Here is a 22,088-nt window from a genome sequence, read left to right as displayed (position 1 = left end):
CTGACCTGAACTAGCCAAAGGGATATTCCATACCATGGAACATCATGCCCACTATATAAACAGGGGGGAGTTGGCCAGGAGGCACGGATTGTGGCTCTGGCATCGGTCAGTGGGTGGTGAGCAATTGCATTGTGCATCACTTGTCTTTTCTTGAGTTTTATTTCTTTTTTTTTTTTTTGTTATATTCCTTTTCATTATAATAATAATTATTATATTATTATTATTCTTAGTTAGTAGTGGATTTTATTTTAGTTTAGTTATTAAACTGTTCTTATCTCAACCCATGAATTTTACCTTTATTTTTTTACCTTCTCCCTATCCCACTGTGACAGGGGAAGGGGAAGCAGCTGCGTGGTGCTTAGCTGCTGGCTGGGGTTAAACCACAACATTGATACAAGATGCAACTGTCACTATATAAGAAAAATACTTACAGTTCAATTTCTTTATAAATATGGGGAGGCAGTGTACAGTGCATGAGGTTTTGCCACTCTTCTGCTGTACAAACACTGTGGTAGGATAGCTTCTCCATCGTTACACGGTAAATACACTCTGAATGGCGAATTCTGTGGTACATCTGAAAAAGGGAAGTCGTTCATTAATGTGAAATTTTAATAAAGAAACAAACATTTCTTTCCTGTATTCAAGTACTTATTCTTAAAATAGACATCTGCAAAAACCTTAGTGCTTTTGGCTGCTTAACTTCACACATTAGAAAAGCGACAGTTTATACGAAATTCACTACTTCTAGAAAACTGGGCCTTCTATCACATCATTCTGCATCTACTTACTCGGGTAAACATCTAAGGCTCGGCTGACTTTTCACTGCATCTGAGCTCTCCCAAAAAAAAGAATCAAAGTTCAGGAGTTAGAAACAGCTCAGTCCCTTGCAACTTGCTAACAGAAAGAAAACTGATAACAGGGCACAATTCATATTTTGTGCCACTGCATGAATTCAGCTATTAATTGGTACAAATAAGTGCTACCTACACACAGTAAAAAGTACATGAGATGTTTATCATACCTACATTACTATGCAATAACTGTGAAAAATAAGTACAGTTAATTATTGAGAGGTTCAGACAGCTATTGCAGACGTGGCATGGTTTGTAAACAAGTGAGGACACAACAATTTTACTAGTAAAGATAATCCTCTCGAGCAGTATGCCCTGAATGGTAACATCACCATCTAAAACGAGTGAACTCACACACAATTGAGTGATTGCATAGTCCCAAGTTTCATTTATATGCAGGCCTTTCTACTTGCCTTGAGTCATGTGGAACAAGTTTAAGTAATTGTTAATAAAATTTGCTGCCCCAGTATACCAACAGCACGATGTTGGTAAAATGGCTTAATGTAAATCACCAGGCTTAACTGGCATTGCATTGTATCTTGCCTCCCATGAACATGACACATTTCTTCTGCATTGCAGTTTTATTGCATTTTTATACTTGTACAGTAATGATCATTAAATTGCTTACACTTCCTACAGGAATAGTAATTTTTCTGACGATAAAGGGTTTGAAAACAAAAATAGCTATCCACTCTTATCTAGAAGCGTGGATAATTATGAGTATATAGCACAGCATATAAATGTATAAATTGGTATCTTTGAATATTAAACATATGGAATCGAGAGAATACATAACATCTCCATCCCCCAATTAAATCTGTAAAACGTGATCTAAATTCATAGAAATAAATAAGGATCATACTTTCTAATGGAAAAGAGAAGACAGGCAGATACCATTCACATTTCAGAGCCTGCTCTCTCAGTTTAGCTACATGAAATTGATGTATCCAGAGTACAATTATTTCAGAAAGCATCAAATGAATCCCTATCATCCTCTTAAAATACAATTATTCAGCAAAGAATTAAATGATTCCTGTTTCCTCATTAATTCAACGAAACAGACTTATGAATCACTTTAATAATCTGGAACATCAAAATCCTTAAGTAGGATTCCAAGTCTTCCCATTATAACCAACAGCTTACAAAACTGTAAATAAAACTTACATTAGCACAGTGTAAGGCTAAAGCACAAAAGACTGCAAACATTTTAAAGTTGTTCTCATCAGTTTTAGAGAAGGCACTTCCACTTATTTTGTTCACCATCTGCACAACACCTATTACACTTCCTCGGCTTACAATAGGCATGCACAGGATATTTCTGGTTGTGTAGCCTGTGTAGAGGTCTACTTCTCTGGAAAGCCAGAAAAGACATAGGGAAAAAAAGAAAAGAGTTAATATTATTAATTAATATCTATTCCGTGATTCTCAGAAATGTTGATGTACAATATACTAAATAGTTTTAAAGTAGATGTAATTAGTACCTGCAAGAAGTTCACCTTCAAAGCTCTCAAATATTTCCATCTACTGTGTCATATTTAGAAGGAACATTTTAATCCTTTAACCTCCATTTGCAAGATAAAGAATTAATACTTCCTCAAATGTACAGTCAGCTTATTCATAAAATTAAACAATACATTCAGGTACTTAGGCATGCTATTTGCTAGTGAGCTTTTTTTTCTCCCCTGAAACTAATCAGATTGCAGAGAGGCTAATAAAGAACATCAGCAACAGTCTACCTAACTGGGCAAAGTTCCCTAACAGGAAAAATAAGTAAGTTTTTCTCCATTATATTTATATTTGATAAAAATAATACTTTTTATTTGTATCTTAAAAATATCTCTGATGGCTAGAGCATTCAAATAGATATCTATAGGTTATCTCCTCATCAGAGGATCACAGCTCCATGAATACATCCTAATATGAAATTTAAGTAGTAAATTTAAGTAAAAGGTTTGGTGAGCTATCTTCCCCTCCTATGAGTAACATCCTACCTGTTAAAGCGTGGATCTGCATAGGCATCAGGGATGTTAAGGACTTCTCCTGTTCTTGCCACTTGACCAGCTATTCCTTTTTCTATAGAAAATCTGCAGAAAATAAAAATATGTGTTAGCCACAATATGAACTATCTGGAAAAACATTTTTCTGGTGGAGTCTGTCTTGGAGATGGTAATGGATATTTGTTCCCAACCAGCGTCATTTTGATGCTTTTAGGAGAAAAATCTTACAAAACAACAACTAGTAGTAAATAATAAAATAACAAAGCACATACTAATAGATACTTTCTGAAAACATTTTAGATAACTACGTAGTTTAATACAAAAGATGCCATAATATGACCATTTTAGTGACAAAAATTCAGTCTCCAATAACCCTAGGGGTTATGCCTAATAAACATGATATTTGTACAGAACCTGAGACTTGTGTTTACCTTTACAAGCTATAGATTTTATCATTGCTTTTAAATATTCATTGTTTCTTTAGACACATCATAGGTAATATGGAGCTTGTTTCTTCAGGGGGGGCAGGTGGATTTGGTAAAATAAACTTTGGAAAAAGACCAGTGGAAATTTCAAAGCTGAACATTATATGCGTTTGCCATGTACACTTCAGAATAACTAGCTTGTTTCATCTCATGACATTCAAACAATGCCATGGTATTAACTGCATCCCTTAGTCACCACAAGAAAGTTAAACACAACAAATATATTCTGGAGTTGAATCAGAAAAATCTACAAGTCTGTCTTGTGAGGAAACAATTTTCAATTCTTCAACATAAAACAGTTATGACATACAAGCACAAAAGGATTTGTGGAGAAAAATAAGTAGAAAGAATCACATGTGGAACACTTTCAAATCTAAATGTACCCAGGTAGTATCCTTCCCCCACTGAAGTTAGTGACAAAGCTGACAGGATTTCACCCTGCAAACCTGATTTTAAGTTAGTTTCTTCCGCTGCTTGCTATGATATGTACATCACACCAACTTAAGGCTCCTTCCTGATGACTGACTGACTCAATGTCACTTTCTTACAGATATTTAAGTTGTACTTCTCTTTCAGTATACAGCACCCGTGAAATGGCTCACACCCTCACACTCAGAGTCAACATTTCAATAATTTTCATACAGAAAAGACAGAAAGATATAAGCAAGAAAAACAATTATCAAGGAGGAGTATGAAAGTGTAGGTTAAAGCAGGCCACCTTCTTTAATTTACACCACCTCCCTGCTTGTCAGTATGTAAATTGCACCAGTTTTGACTCCTTCCATTCTCACTCACACAATGTAGTAAGTGGGAGTAAGTTTGTCTAAAGGAGTCTAAGTGAAGACATGAATCACATCTCATACTGGCTTAGAACTTTAGAAGTATAAGGAGGAAATGAAAAAAATTCTGAGAAAATCTATGCTGAGTATTTTAACAAAATTTTAGTGCAGGATATTTAGTCATACATTTCTGTCTTTTTAAGAAGTTGCAGGTTTAAAACCTGTGTGTCTTTGAAAATCTCGATCTGTATCTATTAAGGAGCCACAATTTTTGAAAAGTTAAAAATGTTATATTTACTTTGCTGTTTTGCCTCTTTCATTAAAAAAATGTGCATACGTGTAAAAATTATATACTTGTGACTTGAAGCAGAAACACACATCAATTTTAGGCAGAGAATCCTATGTATGCATTACAAGCCCATACACATTTTCAAATTCACCACTTCAAGCATACTTCAGAATCACAATTATTTAAAAGTTTGAAAATACTCTAAATTCACATGAGAAAAAGTAAAACTAAATTACTGGACGTGAAATCTTCAAAACCAATGACCAGTCCATACTAGATTCTACATATGTCTAATCCATCTGTAAGAAGTACAAATTGTGATTTCCTTGCTTTGGATGTGCTTGAACCACACAAATTTCAATTCCTCTTGGGAACCCTCTTGGGAAAAAAAGTCCCATACTGGCAGACTACGGATTAGGTGCACCTTTACCTGCACCTTTACCTACCTCAGAACACCTCTGTTTTTTTCCCAACATGATTTCCAAAAGGACCGCCTCCGGAAGACGGCATTTCCAGGAGTGACGTTATAGCTTCAGAGACGTTGTTTCGATGGCACTGCAATGTCATTCCCAGAAGTACTACCTTCTGGAGGCGGGTCCTGGTGGGAATGATATCACAGTATGACAAGTATTGTCAGGATACCTGCAGATAGGCACAGAGACTGGGTAATAAAATGCCTGCACATCCGTAGTTATAAGGAAACTGCATTCTTCTGCGAGCTACTCTTACCTTATTTCTTTGGTCTTCTTGAAGACAGGTTTCCCATCATTTTCTTCTCCAATATCAAAAAGGTCTGAATACAGCTCCTTATTTTTGTGGTCAACCTGGAAGAGTGCACACCTATCTGCATTCACCAGGTTTTTTGCATATATCTATAGACAAAAAAAAAACCCTAGAGTTAACGGTCATGAGTTAGATTATCTTCAGTCATTTATCTGATAAAAACATAAGTCCCTAGAAGATAAAAGTTTTGAGAAATTACCCAGTATGAAAATCTGTTGGAAGGAGCATCCACCTTCACAGCAACGTTTTAGGATACAATTCAAAATGAAAGTGTGTCTTTTATTCAATTTTTTTTTTTGTAAATTAGAGTGTTCTTCTCTTTGAGAAATGCAGGAATATCTTTAGAGGCTCGAATGTTTGCTAAAAGAAAAAAGGCTTTCCTATTACACTGTTTTTCAAGTACAAGGAATGCTTTTCAAAACGGTACCTTTCCTCCCTCTATGTTTTGATACTATTCACCTTTACTTGATTTTAAACAGATAGGATATAGCAAGACTTAAGAACATATTTGGCTTTTTGTCTTTATCTTCAATGCAAATATATTGGTATTGAATATCCAGCAGAGAGACATAACAGAGAGGCTAGTGTTTGTTTCTAAAAAAGCTAAATGTGCCTGTAAAACATAACAATGAACAAATAGGGAAGACTGGAAGTGTCTTTATGGATTGCCCTATGCAGCAGTATAGGAAATGGCTGCACCCTCCTCATGCTAGGGACAGTTCTCGCACAAAAGCTGAGACTTAGTAGTTCCACATGAACTAATCAAAGCCCATAGTCAAGAAAGTACCACAGTACAGCAAGAGCCTTGCATGGTCTCTATCATACTTTGAACCAGCTGGTTTTATGTCAGCAAAACTAACTGCCAGCCAGCACTGATCATCAGAACAGAATCTTGTCCCGGGAACACAGCACCTCTTCACTGAAATGTTTCTCAGACATACAATGGACTTTCTGAGAACAAGAGGCAAGAGTGAACCGAAGTCGAACAAGGATCACTGTGTTAACTTAAGATGCCATATAGTCAGGTTCAAGAACCTGCTCTGTCCAATTCAGATACGTCTCCTGTGTTTCTTATCTGCTCAGAAAGTATAGTAACTGCATGGTAGAGCATGATCTGAGATGGATCTTGCTCAGCTTTTTAAAATTGTATATAATAGCTATCTAGTCACTCAGCCACAGAAAGAGGCTGACTACATCTTGGTGTGCAATGCATGCAGGTGGCATGTCTTAAGAATTCTCAAGACTTCCATATGAATGAATTAACTTCCTCCCCACCTTCTGTCTTGTCTTTCAAAAATAAAACCAAAAACCTAGAATATTTCATTTCATATTAATGCAAAGAGACTAATGTTAGACCTTGGCAGAAAAAAACCTATGAGACGATAAATCATTAGTTGGGAGACTCTAATCCTATGTCATATGAGCTGTGTAATGCGAACTGCACAGAAAACATCTAGACCAACTCTACAAAACTTGGAGGGCCCTCCCGTACCGACAGAATCTGTGGCTGGAAAGATTCTGTTGCTTTCTACTCCATTTGCTCCATCAGAGCAGCAGAAAGTGAGGGAGACTGCAAGCTAAGAGGTAACTTTTGTGAAATATTTCCCACTTAGAGCATTAAGAAGTTTAAAGATCTCGACCACTCACACCATTTATTCCTTTGCTGAAAACAGAGTGAATGTAAACTGTGGCAAAAAGGACAAGGGGTCCAGTAAATGCTTCTCTACACCTATTGTGAAACTGTATCAGATTTCTTTATAAAGTCAACAGCACAGTGTTGATTTTATACAATTAAACTTTTGTGTTCTAATGCATATGACTCAAGAACTTACCTTGGTCATGACTCATGCTTTTCAAAAATAACTGCTTAAACACTACTAATTGAGAGAAATAGTTAACGGGATGAGAAAGTCTTACTTCTCTAAAGCCCTAGCTCAAATCCAGGCCAGTGGCTGAAGGGGAATATCAGTACAAAAGGTATGCTTTGCATTGTCAATAGGGAGGCCAGGGACCACCTTTTGGGTAGGTTGCTTGTAACTACTCAAGCATATTGGTAAGAAAATTTGCAAGGCAACTTCAACTTCTGCTTCCCCTCCTTGCATCTATATTCAAAAACACCCTTGTACCACTAACTTCACTAAGGGATTTTAATGAAAATAAAAATGAAAAGAATGCTAAAATCCCTGTACTTTTTTCTTTATTATTACAGGAACAAATCAAACTTTAAGTGCAATCACCAAAGGGTGAAGTAGTGAGGCGAAATTGAGTTCCACTCTTTCTCACTGTGAGACACAGAATAAGCCACATAATGATAACATTACACTCTCATAAAATGGCAGTAAATGTGCAAACACGTAATTCAACTAATTGGCCCAAGAAACAGCCAACTGCTACAGCTGACAAAGGAAGCTGAATATGAAACATCTACGCAGGTTAAAATGTAGAATCATGATGCGGCCAAGTGTTGGAAAAGAAGATGAAAGAGTAAGCGTATTTTACTGCCAATTGTGTTTTCCACCAGACCTCTATTCATAGGGAAGAACAGGGAAGAATATCAATATTTGTTCTCAATGCCATATGTTATACTACACCAGTTCTTTTAAATGTTAAGCTATTTTTAAGCAGTTCATTTAAATTGGAAAAGTCAATGTTCAGAAATGTGTCCTATGTGCAGAATTCTTGACTGTGTACTAACTAGAATAAGACAAACACTGCAGAATATTTTCCATTACTAATTCAAGTTTCTAAATAAAACCACTTTAATATTGTTTGCATTCTAAGTTTGTTGTCTTTGAATACTCTGGCTAAGAATATCACTGTGAAGACTGGAGCAAATATTGGAGTACTGTTGAAGAGTAATTTTTTGAATACACAAATTAAAACAATAGTATCACAGACCTGATTAAGATTTACATTCAGGAAAAAGAACTGCAGTATGCAATGATTGTGCCTAAAGCTAAAAAGCCTGATTCATGTATCAAAACATTCAAAATGTGCTACGAACAACCAGTCCATATGTATTTGTAAACACTATTCAGGAAACAATTCTAAATTCACAACTGATTCAGAAAATTATAAACTGTTTCTGAACTGTACTTTAATTCATTGATTAGTTATTTCAATGGACTTGGCTTTAGTGTTTTTTTTAAAACATTGACTGACTCCATCGCTCTAGTTATGGGTGTAAATACTTTTGCAAAGCAAAAGGGATGTCCTGTCTTGCACATCTCATTCAGCAACTGGAAGAAATACTCTAGGACTAATGTTTGACTTCTAGTCCTTCCTATAGACAATAACTTGTTCAGGAGTGATTTGCAGCATGTAGCAAATTGAATTTAGGAAAAAGGAATCAATACAACAAGCTGAAATAAAAAAAAAAAACCCAAACAAACCACCAGAAGTCTTTCTGTTACAATTTTCAAACCTCCTCTAAAACACGATAGTAACTATTTAGTTCAGAGACAGCACATTTCATTACTTATGAAAGCAGTGAAACAAAGTTGTTGTGACAACGAAAAATCAAGCTGACTTTTGCCACCTTCTTCCATATAGAGACGTTAATACTGTTTGTATTACGTGTCCATTATAAACAGCTCATACATTTCAATGATGCAATGTCTTACTTTAAGGAAAAGAGAATGAAGGACTTTAATAACTAAGACTAATAAACTTAGGTGAAAAAGAAACAGTAAAAAAGACAACTTACCATTATATGTTCAAGTAGAGAATCTATTGCAACTATATTATCAAAATACGTTCTGCAGAGAAAGAGAAGTCAGTAAATATTAGCATTGTCAAACTCTTCTCAAATGGCTGTCACGTGCTCTTGTTTCACAGCCGCTTAACAGTGGAGCCCGAATAGGTGAGGACAAACCTCTGCACCTTGAAAATCACTGACTGGCTTGCTACAGCACAAGGGAATTGAGAAATGGCCCTAGCTCTGTTCCTTTAAGCCATTATTCTACAATGACAGAATTGTAGAATATTCTCTATAACATGTAGAATTTTCTCTGTAGAAAAGGAAAAGACTACCAAACATTGCCTACCATGGATTGAATAGGCCCCTGCTGAGCAACACCAAGAATGTATCAAAATGCTTTGGCACCCTTTACACACTGAAAATTTTAAAAGGAGAAGTAAAAAGGAAAAGAAAAGCAATCCAAAAGATTAAAAAAAAATAATAATTCTTCCATTGCTGATATATATTATCTACATGTTTTCAAAATATCTCATTAGGTTTATGTATAGAGGACGATGTACTGAGAACTAATGAAAACTATGTATTGTAGCTAAATTCACGTCATATTATCCAACCCTTAACACTATTTAAAAGGCAACAATTTATAAAACTCTTAACGAGTCTTCTCTGTCAACCCAGGCGTAGCATGTTGAAGGTGCAGAAAAAGACTGATTTTGTGACTTAAAAAAAAAAGGTATCTCAGTTTCACAGCGAAGTGGTAACTGTCCAAGGACAGTCAAGAACATTGAAATATAAAGGTCAAACTTATTAATAAAAGAAGTCTAAATCTTCCACATGCCAAGTCTTAATAACCCTCGGATTACAATGTTCCCAGCAGACAGAAAGACATTGTCCCATGGCCTTGAACATATATACAGCTCAGTTCTGTTTGGGTCTGGTGGAAAGGAAATATATAATACCCTAGTCTTACATTGTCAGGGACATGAAGAGGTGGAGCACTGCATACTATGCCCTTTCTAAAATGTTACAGAACATGTCCCAGTGACATTGCACGCTAACAATTTCCTCACTGAATAGGAAACCCTCTTTCCATGTAAGAAAAGGTACAGACCCTTTCTAAGAGGAAACTAATTATTTTCTTGCTAGTGCAAGTCTTTACCTACCTGAAGTTCATAAAGTTATTAAATGATATCCCAATTTTGTGGCTCAAAACACAGGGTTTCATTTGTGTTAAAACTAAACAATTCTAGCAATTGATAATGCTGTATGAGAGGTATTTTCTTATAGAAATACACATTAAACATTTGCAGCATTTATTGTATTTTTTATCTTAAAAATTTAAACTAATTACAAAGTTCTTTAAAACAATCTCAGTACTATGTACCAAGAGTAAATTGCCAGCTGTCCTGGTTTTGGCTGGGATAGAGTTAATTTTCTTCCTAGTAGCTGGTATAGTGTGTGTTGGATTTAGTGTGAGAATAACGTTGATAACACACTGAGGTTTTAGTTGTTGCTAAGTAGTGCTTATCCTAAGTTAAGGACTTTTCCCATGCTCTGCCAGCAAGCAGGTTGTCCTGGTTTCGGCTGGGACAGAGTTAACTCTCTTCTTAGTAGCTGGTACAGTGCTGGGTTTTGGATTTAGTGTGAGAATGATGTTGATAACACTCTGAGGTTTTAGTTGTTGCTAAGTAGCGCTTATCTTAAGCCAAGGACTTTTCAGTCTCCCATGCTCTGCCAGCAAGCAGGTGTGCAAGAAGCTGGGAGGGAGCATAGCTGGGGCAGCCGACCTGAACTAGCCAAAGGGGTATTCCATACCATGGAACATCATGCCCAGTATATAAACAGGGGGGAGTTAGCCAGGAGGGGCGGATCGCTGCTGGGGCATTGGTCAGCGGGTGGTGAGCAACTGCATTGTGCATCACTGCGGTTTTTTTCCTTCCCCCCCGCCTCCTTTTTTTTGTTATATTCCTCTTCATTACTTTTATTATTATTATATTTCAGTATTACTATTGTTAGTATTATATTTTACTTTAGTTATTAAACTGTTCTTATCTCAACCCACGAGTTTTACTTTTTTTTTTCCCTTTCTTCCTCCTCACCCCACTGGGAGGGGGGAAGGGGAAGCGGCTGCGTGGTGCTGAGTTGCTGATTGGTGTTAAACCACGACACAGGTGTACAAGAAGCTGGGAGGGAGCACAGCCAGGACAGCTGACCTGAACTAGCCAAAGGGATATTCCATACCAAAGAACGTCATGCTCAGTATACAAACTGGGGGAGTTGGCCAGGGGGGGTGGATCGCTGCTCAGGCATCGGTCAGCGGGTGGTGAGCAATTGCATTGTGCATCACTTGTCTTTTCTTGGGTTTTATTTCTCTCTTTTTATTTGTTATATTCCTTTTCATTACAACTATTATTATTACTATATTTTTATTACTATTATTGTTAGTATTGTATTTTATTTTACTTTATTTATTAAACTGCTCTTATCTGAACCCATGAGTTTTACTTTTTTTCCCGATCCTCCTCCCCATCCCAGTGGGAGGGAGGAGGGGAGAGCAGCTGCATGGTGCTTAGTTGCCAGCTGGGGTTAAACCACGTCACCAGCCCATAAATTTGGGTAGATTAATCCAGAGTTCTCTGGTAAACTAGCTCGGTATAGATGTTAGCAACATAAAAGCACTCTGGAAAGGAACATAATGGTGCAAGACGCTGCAGCAAGTGTGTAGCTCTGGCAAGAGAATGATGAGAGTGCCCTTTAGGAGACACACTCTGAACCTAAGCTGAAATAAAAAAAGAGGTCGTCCCTTAGGAAAAAAGCTAGCAAAAACATCTGGATACAACCAGCTTGCCCTCCTTGCAAGGGGTAGACACCTCCCTGAGGTGTATCACTCCCCATTCCAGCCAGGTCGACTCGGCTGCCTGCATTCCTGAGCAATGGCATAGGAATCTTGGATGTCCTCTAATCTCATCAGTTTGAGAATTGTTCATCAAGACCCACAGAAGCATTTGTAACAGCAAAAATCTGAGACATCTCATTTTTCCACAGTATCATCAGTCCTTTGTGATGTACTTAGAAATTCTTCAACCAACTAGTTTGATAAAACACTGTTAAGCACCTCAGACTGTGATTTACCGAAAGTACAACTCTGGTTTGTCTTTTAATTTATTGGCTATCTCTACTATTTAAAGATGTTAATAGCGGCAACAAAGAAAAAGGGATGAAGGAAGAGCAGATCACCTAGGACACTAAATTGACTTTGCAAGTCTAAGTCCAAGCTTTCATACTCTTACTGTTTTCAATTTATTCTTGCATTTATTGTGACAAGAAATGAAAAGAAAACATACTACATGCAGTTACAGTCTGTGAAAACGAAAACAGAGCCTCCAGAAAAAGCAGGGGAAGAACAATTGTGTGGCAGCCCTGATTCTTCAAGGATATATCCCTGAAGTGCGTATACTTATGCATGTGTGTGTGTGTATACACACATGCCAAAAAAAGGGGGGGGAAGCTGAAGCAAGCTAATTAACTTTTCGCAAAGTCCTTTCAAACCTTCTAAAATTGACCATGAAAAGAGACAGCAAGCCTTTTTGTCACTTCTCAAAAGAGGGTTACGTTTAAGTCTGTCAGAAAAGGGGGAAAAAAAAGGCAAAAAACGCATGCAAAAGACCACAAGCGTAAACAAATTCTGTAAGGTATAATCACATGTTACATTTCCTTGTGCACCATCACCAAAAAAAAAGTTTAACAGGCATACACCACTGCCACCCACATCATTCGTTCTTGTCCCTGTGCTGGTTTGCCCACCCTCCGAGGTACGCCTTCGCACCTGCTTGCGAGCTACAGTGTAGAACACAGGTAGATTGGAAAAGCCATGTTAGAAAATCTCATCAAAATAAATTGATGAGAGTACAGTGAAAATCACACTTACTTCGATACATCAAGCAAGAAGTCATTCAGTTCAGTCTGCTTGGCAAGGCCCCGGCACACCTGGAAGGACAGATCACGTTATCATTTGCTCCAGAAGAACACTGAAGTCAGAGGGAAACTGAAGTCACACAGTCTACCCATTTAATTTGTATGAAAAAAATACCACTACTAGCATACACATATGTTACAGCACTGTATAAAATTAAAAGCTGGCTTTGTGTGCTGGGCTTCAATCTTAGCTATCTAGCTGCTGAGTTAAAACTGTGAAATGCAAGTAACATCTTTCTTAAGACTTCTTTGAAAGAGGTAGGTTGTTATACTTGTTTATGCTGCCTCAAAGGCTGCCACTGAATGTGGTTATGGAGTCAACGACACCTCCTTATCCAGACCCTCAGCTCTTCTGAGAATGTCAAATATTTTGTTTGCTTTCTTCCTTACCATACTTTTACCACTTTTTTCCAGATTGCAAAGTAGCATGTAGACACAACTGAAGACTGACATCAGGCAAGTTTAAGTAAGCTAAGTAGCAGATGATATATGCTCAACTTTGGGAGAAATCAGCATGAATATGAACACAGAAAATAGTATGCATACTACATTTTAGAAGCGAAGTGTTAGATGAAGCAAAGCTTTGAACTGTATTTTTACTTCACCTAATTGCATACTCTGTATCTAAAGTACAACTGTACATCTGTATATTACTAGAGCAAGCACTGAGGTCAAAAAAAGAAAACAAGCCTCTACTGTTTGTACCTTTTACACAATAAAATATAACTCAGAACTAGTAATATATTTCATCTGTGCAATGCAGATATGACTAAATATACAAAATATCACAAACTACATTCACAGGCCTTACTCTTGCATATAATTAGTTAACTAGGTACAACTTCTTGATACACACTACTTCCTAAAGCCCAGCTGTGAGTCTGGTAGGTACGGCCCAATGCCAGATCAAAACTCTTGCATTCTTCTCATGCAAAAACTTAGGAAGGGTAAGCCTTCTGCTTAGCAGAAGGGAGAGAAATGAAAATGACCAACGGACAGGCTTAAACTAAACTTTCCATGTTACATTTTGTTAGGTGTGAAAGACTTCTCAGTTAAAGAGGGAGTCATTGTTACAAAGTAAAGCTACAACTGCATGCAATTACAATTCTATTAGTGTACAATAATCTACACCAGCTAATTCTGCCTGAATGTGCCAGGGTGAATGACGATCCCAAACAAAGTCAATGACTTCCAGCACCAAGGTGGCAAATATTAGAGTCTAGAAAAGAAAAGCAGGAAGCTTTGTGCAAGTCTTCTACCAAGTGTATGAAAGCCACCTTGAAAAAAAGAATGTCATGAACTTCCTCCTGTGAGTTGACAGAAGAACCTATCTTAGCATCTTCTGTGAGTTGACGGAACATGTTTAGTTTCAGTGTTACCATCTTCTATCAGCTGAAGTAACAAAACCTATTAGCAAAGCTGCTGGGGTTTGCTAGAGCAGCTTGCACTGTGTGGAGCTTCATTAGGCACCCGACTAGGGACAACATGAAGCATCCTTAGTGGGAGTAGCTACAGGACCATGAAGCAGCTAGCAAGGATGGCTTAAAGTAGGCTTAGCCAGCAGCACCTAATAATCTCAAACTGAACACCAAAGCAGGAGGAAAGCAACCAGTCGGCCTAGCAGTTGCCTTCTTACAAGAAAAACCTGCAAAGTTGTTATAATTCTGCTTTAACAATTATTTATCTACTTTGTTAAAGTTTCTTTTTGCTTTAGTAAAAATACTGTTTGTTATTTGATCCACGGTTGCACGTGAGGAGAGCTAGCTCATTGAACACCAAAAATGTTAGCATATTTTCCCAGGTTCAGGGAAGGGGCTTGAATCAATGTTTTAGTAGTGCCCTCCACTTAAATTTGATCATAATCCATGTTCCTACTAATCAAGTTCTGGCAGAAGGGTTACATAATGAAAAAATGAAAAACCACCCACACTTACTTGTACTTGATGTATTGCTACTGAAGCCCATGCAAGATTTGCTGTTGCAACCTGAAACAAAAGAGAAGAAACTAACTCTGAAGAAACCTTGAAAACTGCAGATCAGTTACATGCTCATTTTCTCTACCTAGCTGCTAAGTAAATTGACAGCTGTTTTAGACAGCAGGCAGTAACAATTTGCGGGAAGATGGTTATTTTGTGAAAATCTCAGTATACTTGAGAGTGTTTCAATTTTAGTCAGGTACATTCAGTCAGAAGAGAACAATCCTCATTTTTTGTATCAAAAAAAATGCTTACCAATGCTCTTCAAAAGCGGTATTGGGAACCCATCAGCTCAGAAATACAACATCAAAACAAACATCCCATAAGCCAAGGGCTTTAAAAATTACATTATGTACATTGTTGAAAGGCATCTGCCATAGAAATAAACTATCCCATAACATCTTTCTGGGGCTGTATCTCTTCAGCCACAGCTATTTCCAGCTGTAAACAGGCACTGTTTCTTTCACTACCATTTTGGTGGCAGAAGAACCAGACCTGATCCCTCGGCTCAAGACTAGTGTTTTAAGTATGACAGTTTCCAGGCAACGTTTCAAACAAATGTCATATAAACTGCAGTTAACTAAGATGTGCTACCATGCATAATCTCCTGTCCTTGAAACACAGGAGCTTTATAGGAACACAGAGGACAGAAGTACAAGAGGTCTGCTGCTGCATACCCTCCTAAGGTACTTTTTTTTAATTTTATTTTTTTTTAAACAGAACACGTTGTACACATTTTATAAAAACTGCTAATGGTATCCAAAGGCTTTCTGAAACCTGAAAATGAAAAGAATCCTTTAGAACACTCAGAAAGTGACTTTAAAATATTTTTAACTTACTAATAAAATACTTTTATTTAGCAGCCAGTCTTTTCCAGGTAGAACATTCATGGACTTCAGTTACAGAAGGTACTTCATATAACATAAAAGATTCATATTTGCACAGAACAATGCATTTCTGAGACCTATCTGAATTGTAGATTGATTAATGTAATAGGATAATTTTTTAAAATAAATACATCGTGTGTAAGCAGCAGAATTAATAAAGCCTGGTTTTGTATGAATGCCTGTTCTTTGTTCTGTGAGCAGGGACACTGGCACCACCATACTAATCCAGTCCCCTACCATGACCTCTACTTACTGGTGAAAAAATACCAGGTGCGACACTGAGGCTGAAGCAACATTGACTGCCCAATATACATGTATGAGCATCACATGTATGCTAGGCTACTTAGGTTACTGATAAACAGAATATACAATTGACAAATATTGCTGGTTTTCCTTCCTTGAGAGGGCTAGTTTTAATATCACTTGTCTGCACATTTTCTGTTCTTTTCACAAGAATAATTCCTGTTCAGTACAGCTAAACTGCTCCATGGTGCCTCTCGTACCACTATTGAGACAAGAGAGCTGGCTAGCACTCACTCCATTTTGTCCTAACCTCTGTGTTCAGGTTCCCTTCCCTAGGGAAGGGTACAGAGAGAAATGAATGGTACATTCATCTTAATGTGAGAGCCATCTTAATGTGTAGATGGGACATAACAAGGATTCTCACCCAGACATGAGAGCTAAGATGCACTTCTAACACCTTTAATACAGCGATAGCCTTTGAGACATCTGCTCCATTTTCAAATTTGTACTTGGCTAACAACTCATAACTTCGGATTGACAAATGGACGTGTATGGGCAATGTAGCTACGCAGGCCTTATATAAATACAGTAAACCATGCAGTGTAGAGAACAGTCATGGAAATGGGAAGATGGTTATGAATGGGAATATCTGGATGGGGAAGCATCACAAGGACAAAAAAGCAGAAGAGCGCTTTACGAATGGCACCTAGATTAGCAGGTCATCCAGGTACCAGCACAGCTACACACAGTTTCTAAGGACATCTAGGTCAGGACACAAAGGACAGTGAGTAAATCTTGATGACTCAAAGAGATGGGACAGGCTAGAGAGACAAAAGATGCCAGCTCCTAAAGGCTAAAGAAAAGGCTGACCCAAAACCAGTACATGGTTGTCAACCTAGGAAGAAACCAGGAGACATAAGGACTCAACAGCCGGCATCCCTTGTCCTCCCATTGCAAGGCACCCTGGAGAGACTACCTGGATACGCACATCTCTGTGTGTGACTCTTGGAAATACTACCTGGACACACACATCTTGGTGCCTGAGAGTGTGTGGATGCAAGAACGTGAAAGCAAATACATGAAATCTCTTTTGCTTCACTTTTGTTTTAAAATAAAATCACTTTCCCCTCCTGTGAGACCTAGCATTGAGACTTGCTATACTGTTGCTATAACATCGCAACATTATGTTTTACAATAGGGCTCATTCACTTGAGAAGCCACACCAAAAAAGTCCATTTAAAAAAAAAATAAATAAATCTTTCCATACTGTAAAATAAAGCTTTACTGGAAAGTTAAAATTGAGACTCAGGATAACTCGGCAGTGTTCTTTTAATATAAAGTGATTTCTTTTTTTGACATTTGATTTACACTTATATTTCATTCACCTGCTCTGCATTAACTTCTCTGAGAACTCTGTATTGAGTTTATAATCAATAAAGAAATCCTGAACCTGTTTTTCCACAAAAGAACACAAGGTAAAATTCTTGATGAGTCCCTGTACTTGTATATGTAAATTTTACCTCCTGTGACTGAAATACAAATCACTACCTATTTTTTTCAGTAAGTAACATTCAATAAGAATAAAAATCAAGTACGAAAAAGGTAAAAAACACATGACAAGAGTGAGAGAAGAAAGTTTGGGGGGGCTGAAGTGCTGACCATTGGGAAATGGAGAAAGCCTGGGCATGAGCTCACCTCTTGGTGACTAAGGTGGAAGGCTTCTTTGCCCCAGTGACGGTAAAGCTCCAGGATACCAATCAGATCACCGATTGCAGTGACAATTGGCAAACACAGAACAGATTGGATACGAGTCCCTGATTCCAGTCCAGTACCTTTGGGAAATCGCTCATCCTAGAAAATGTAAACATAATCCGATAAAACACAAATATCATAACATGAAAGATATACTGACATTTTCCTCCCTCTCCTGGCTGATCAGATCTGCAGGAAAATTATAAAATTCACTAAAACTCATATCTCTCAGCATAATTTACACACAGTATTAAGACATCTACTAAAAATGCAATAAAAAAGTCTCAGCATTAATTTACATATACAGATAACCTTATTGATGTAAAGTCAGAATTAGGTGTGATAATAGGCCCAAATAGCTTTGGGTTTGTTTTTATAATACATTTTCTCTAATCTCACAGGCAGCAAAACCAGCACTTCATTGCTAATGCCGGTCCAGATTAAGTAAAAACCCAAACAGACAACACTACCCCACCACCCCCTACCCCCCCAAAAAACCGCAAAGCATTTGTAATCATGAAGTGGACTGCTCAGATTTCAGTGTTACCAAGCAGACAGCAGTGCTTGCAAGAGAACAAAAATCAAAACGTGAGGCTAAGGCTTCAGGTTATACAGAGTTACAATCCTCAACCAGCTCCTGAGGAGGAAAATGTGTTCCCAAAAAATTACGCATGAGAGTAAGAATCTGTCTCCTTCCCTTGCTTATGCATCCTGAATAAACCGGTGCAAAAGTTACAGGAACAAGCATTAAAATAATCCTACCAGCTGCTATAAAAGGCCCAAATTCATAACTTTTAATCTACGTAGGGAATATCCAAGGCTTTATAGCTTCAGTTCCCCATGTAGGAAAACTCACAAAGACCTGAGAAACTGCCTGGATGTTACAGTTAGTAAGGCAGTAACTAGCCGATGTGAAGTGCGCGAGACCCACTTCGTTGCACATCAGTCCTTCAGTACTTGATTCGTACCAGATCTTCCCTGCAGGCTGTGCTTAGGCAAGACAGCCACTCCTTCAAGCCCGATCAAAATCTCTCCTTTCTCAAAGAAAACAGCAAGTAATCTCCACCTTAATTACTAAGATGACAATCAATCTGAACGGCTAGGAACAAATGACAGACAAAAGAGAGTGGGAAGCACTTTGCAACACGAGCATCCTGCTTTCACTTTTTAATTCTGTCCTCCCAAAAAAAAGGGCTGGCAAGTCTATCTGCAAGCGCTTCCCTTTCACTGTTGAGATGCTCCTAAAATCACATGAAGGCAAATCATGTCATCAAAGTGAATCTCCCTGTTCGGTCAATAATCCGCTGATACTGTAAACCAACAAAAAATTTCAAAACTCCTCCCCACTACACCCCCCGATTTTATTATGAATGTAAAATCAAAACATACAACCCTCTTATACAAGAATATCATGATATTAGTTTGAAATCACCAGTAACAATTTAAGCCTTATATGTGACTGAAAAAACCTAACAAAATATAAAATCTTTATAGTCCAGGGTGTATAGAAAGCATCGACTGTTACTACAGGGAAAGTGGCTTCTGCCTTCTGTTTTTGTGGTTCTGTTTAAGTGTACTCACATTAGGCATTTGGTATTTTGTTTATAGCCTGGGTTTGCCCGGTAAAGGTCATACATTTTTTTAACAAATGTTTTTTAAAATAGTGACAGCAATGTCCAAGTTTGGCCACAGTATCCAAAGATTATTATTTTGGACAGAACTCAAAAAGATAGAAAACACTGAAGAAAAAAGAAAATTTAAATTTCCTTGCTGTTCTCATAACCACCTGATCATAGAGTGTTCTCATAAAGTACAGTTAAAATACCAGTTTCATACAATTGCATAGATGGAACTAGAGGATGAAGTTTTTCAAAAAATTAAAAAGGACAGACATACAGAATACCAAGAATTATCAGAATATCACCTTAGGATTTTCTGAATCCTTTTACAAAGGCCTGAATTTTGATATCAGTTACATTAGTGTGTCTTTCATGTAGGTCTACTGATATTATAAGTAATCTAGCTTTACATTAGTGTAAGCAGAGGTCAAAATCCTGTCTAATAACCAGAATTCTGATTGACATTCTTGTCAGTGTGAGCCCTGCATTATAATTAAATCAAACTTTGATTGACTATATGGAAGTCATCTTGTTTGGGACTAGCACACTAAGTATTTCAAGACCAGTAGGACAGGAGTTTTGACTGATAGGTTTCTCTCCAAGTGACTATGGTACCATTACTTCCCTTATCTGACAACCAAAAAAATGTTAAAAGACAAAAAAACCCCAACCAACCAAACAAAAAACTTTAAACTTAAAAATAAATGAGATATTCTGAAATTATTCCATCAAGCTAATCCAAACTCAGAATTATTTTCTTGGTAGCAAGACAGATGTAAGTTCTGTCATTATACATTCAGCTCAATAAACATTTCAGCATCAAAATACTCATTCTAAGAACATGCTGTAATCATCTCATTAAGAAGAGAAAGCTTTTTACCCCCAGAATATCTTCTACTAACAACGTTTTTCTGGATCTGGCTACATAAGCAGATACTGTAGTGCCATGTGCAATGGGCCCTGCAGGAATGAGCCGTGGTTGTCCTTCTTTAGCTCCTGGTGGTGTAAATACACACAGACTCTAGTTAGAAGGAAAAAAAAGAAAAAAAAAAAAAGAATGCAATTAGAAAGCCTGGTTACTTTTACAGAGTTACTGCTCTACCTATGTAGCGTAATAGGTTGAATAAAGTAGATAAAGTAGAGAAACACAGCTTTTGACAATGAAAAGTACTTGGATAAACTCCGCTTAACTGTTTTGAAATCTTAGGAAATCCCACCCTAAAGTCACCATTCAGACAGTGGATAACTCTTCTGCTGAAGTCAGTCATCGCTTATATCAGGGTGGTATTGTGTTTACCCTGAACACACAGTACACCACATAAAGACTTACAGAGGAAAATATTACCTTGTAAGAGAAAGATTTTTTTTTTCTAGGATGCACTTACTTATTTCAATAGAAAATACTCAAAAAGTAGAGATAATCTTTAAATTTCTTGATTATCTCATCCCAAGGAAAGGTAATTTCAAAATTATCCTAACAATATATTTTCTGAAATCCAAGTGACTGCTTTCGTCCCCTGTACTAGAAGAAACTTCTATCTTACTTGTTGCCTACTTAAAACTGTCTCATTTGTTGAAACGTCAGGTATGACAACATTCACATCATGAAACTCATCCAGAAACATCTGATAATTGTTCTATAACAAAAATATTAAACAAGTTAACACCACCAGAATGAATGGGATCGCAAATATTTTTTTACAAAAAGAAAATTAAACACACATATAAAGGTCGAACCTGCAAACCCTTCTGTATGCCAAACACTCTTCAAATATAAAATTTCATTCATTTTTGGGTGAAAAATAAACTTTATGGAACAGAGTTCCATAGAGTGCTGGGAAAAAACGTCCCTATCACAGTCTCTTTAAAATTTTCCTTTATTTTTCCCCTCAGACAACCTGCAACGAAGCAGTCTGTTAGTGACAATCGATTTTAAAGGCACAAAACCACAAAAAACCTGTCTCCAATGCAATCAGCAGGAACAGTTCATTTTACAAGCAAAAAGTTTCATCTTCTGTTTCATTTTTCTACCTTTGTCTCATTACATCCATCAATTTATGTGTCTCCTAACGCTACAGAATCCCAGAGACTCTCAAAATTTTAAAGCATTTATCACTGTCACACCCTATTCAGCATAGCAGAGCTATTACCCTTTAAACACAAAGGGACTTTAGGCACACAAAGAATAAATGACATGCCAAAGGTTACACAAAGTGTTAGAACAGCAGGGATCAAATCTGTATTTCCAAGACTTCAGCTTAATGTTCTAATCTCCTGAGCCATCCTTCCTTATACATTCTTAATATTAACACAACTAAAGCACCACCTCAGAGATGCACCTTCTATTGGCAAATTGTGTTTTCTTATTTACTATAATCAATGATCCAATTTATTTCACTGATAAATTTGTAAGACCAGGAGTATATATAGAGAGCTCCTGTAGTAAGTAACTCTACTGCTAAATAGCTATATGATTTTAAATTATGAACTTAAAGCATATGAACTAAGATGAAACATTTTAAGCAAAGATCCTTGCTAGGAAAATAGACTTTTTTTATTTTTTTTTTTTAATTTACATATATAATACCACAGATAGATGATAGTGCCACCACACAATGTATTACTAACATTCCTGGTAAGAATTACTAACATTCCTGGTAAGAATGGACACATGTGTGCCACTCCTTTGTACTGATTAATTTTACTATCAGATTTTGCTTTCGTCAGGGCTGCTACGAGGGTCAATCGCCCT

At 37.2% G+C, this 22,088-nt stretch overlaps 1 protein-coding gene across 1 annotated transcript in view; it reads right to left on the bottom strand.

Annotated features, from left to right (window-relative positions):
• PDE10A (phosphodiesterase 10A) overlaps positions 1-22,088 on the bottom strand; it is a 197,713-nt gene that overhangs the window by 29,295 nt on the left and 146,330 nt on the right. The window contains exons 7-15 of the mRNA XM_050893753.1: positions 20,217-20,357; positions 17,661-17,816; positions 14,794-14,844; positions 12,813-12,871; positions 8,891-8,942; positions 5,131-5,273; positions 2,843-2,935; positions 2,016-2,202; positions 432-574 (exon numbers count right to left, since the gene is read on the bottom strand). Of these exons, the coding sequence (XP_050749710.1) occupies positions 432-574; positions 2,016-2,202; positions 2,843-2,935; positions 5,131-5,273; positions 8,891-8,942; positions 12,813-12,871; positions 14,794-14,844; positions 17,661-17,816; positions 20,217-20,357 (1,025 nt within the window). The remainder of the gene's footprint in view (positions 1-431; positions 575-2,015; positions 2,203-2,842; positions 2,936-5,130; positions 5,274-8,890; positions 8,943-12,812; positions 12,872-14,793; positions 14,845-17,660; positions 17,817-20,216; positions 20,358-22,088) is intronic.

Source organism: Gymnogyps californianus, chromosome 3 (assembly GCF_018139145.2).
Source record: "Gymnogyps californianus isolate 813 chromosome 3, ASM1813914v2, whole genome shotgun sequence".
NCBI lineage: Eukaryota > Metazoa > Chordata > Aves > Accipitriformes > Cathartidae > Gymnogyps > Gymnogyps californianus.
Note: the sequence above shows the minus strand (reverse complement) of the source record. Positions and strands in the feature narration are given on the sequence as shown.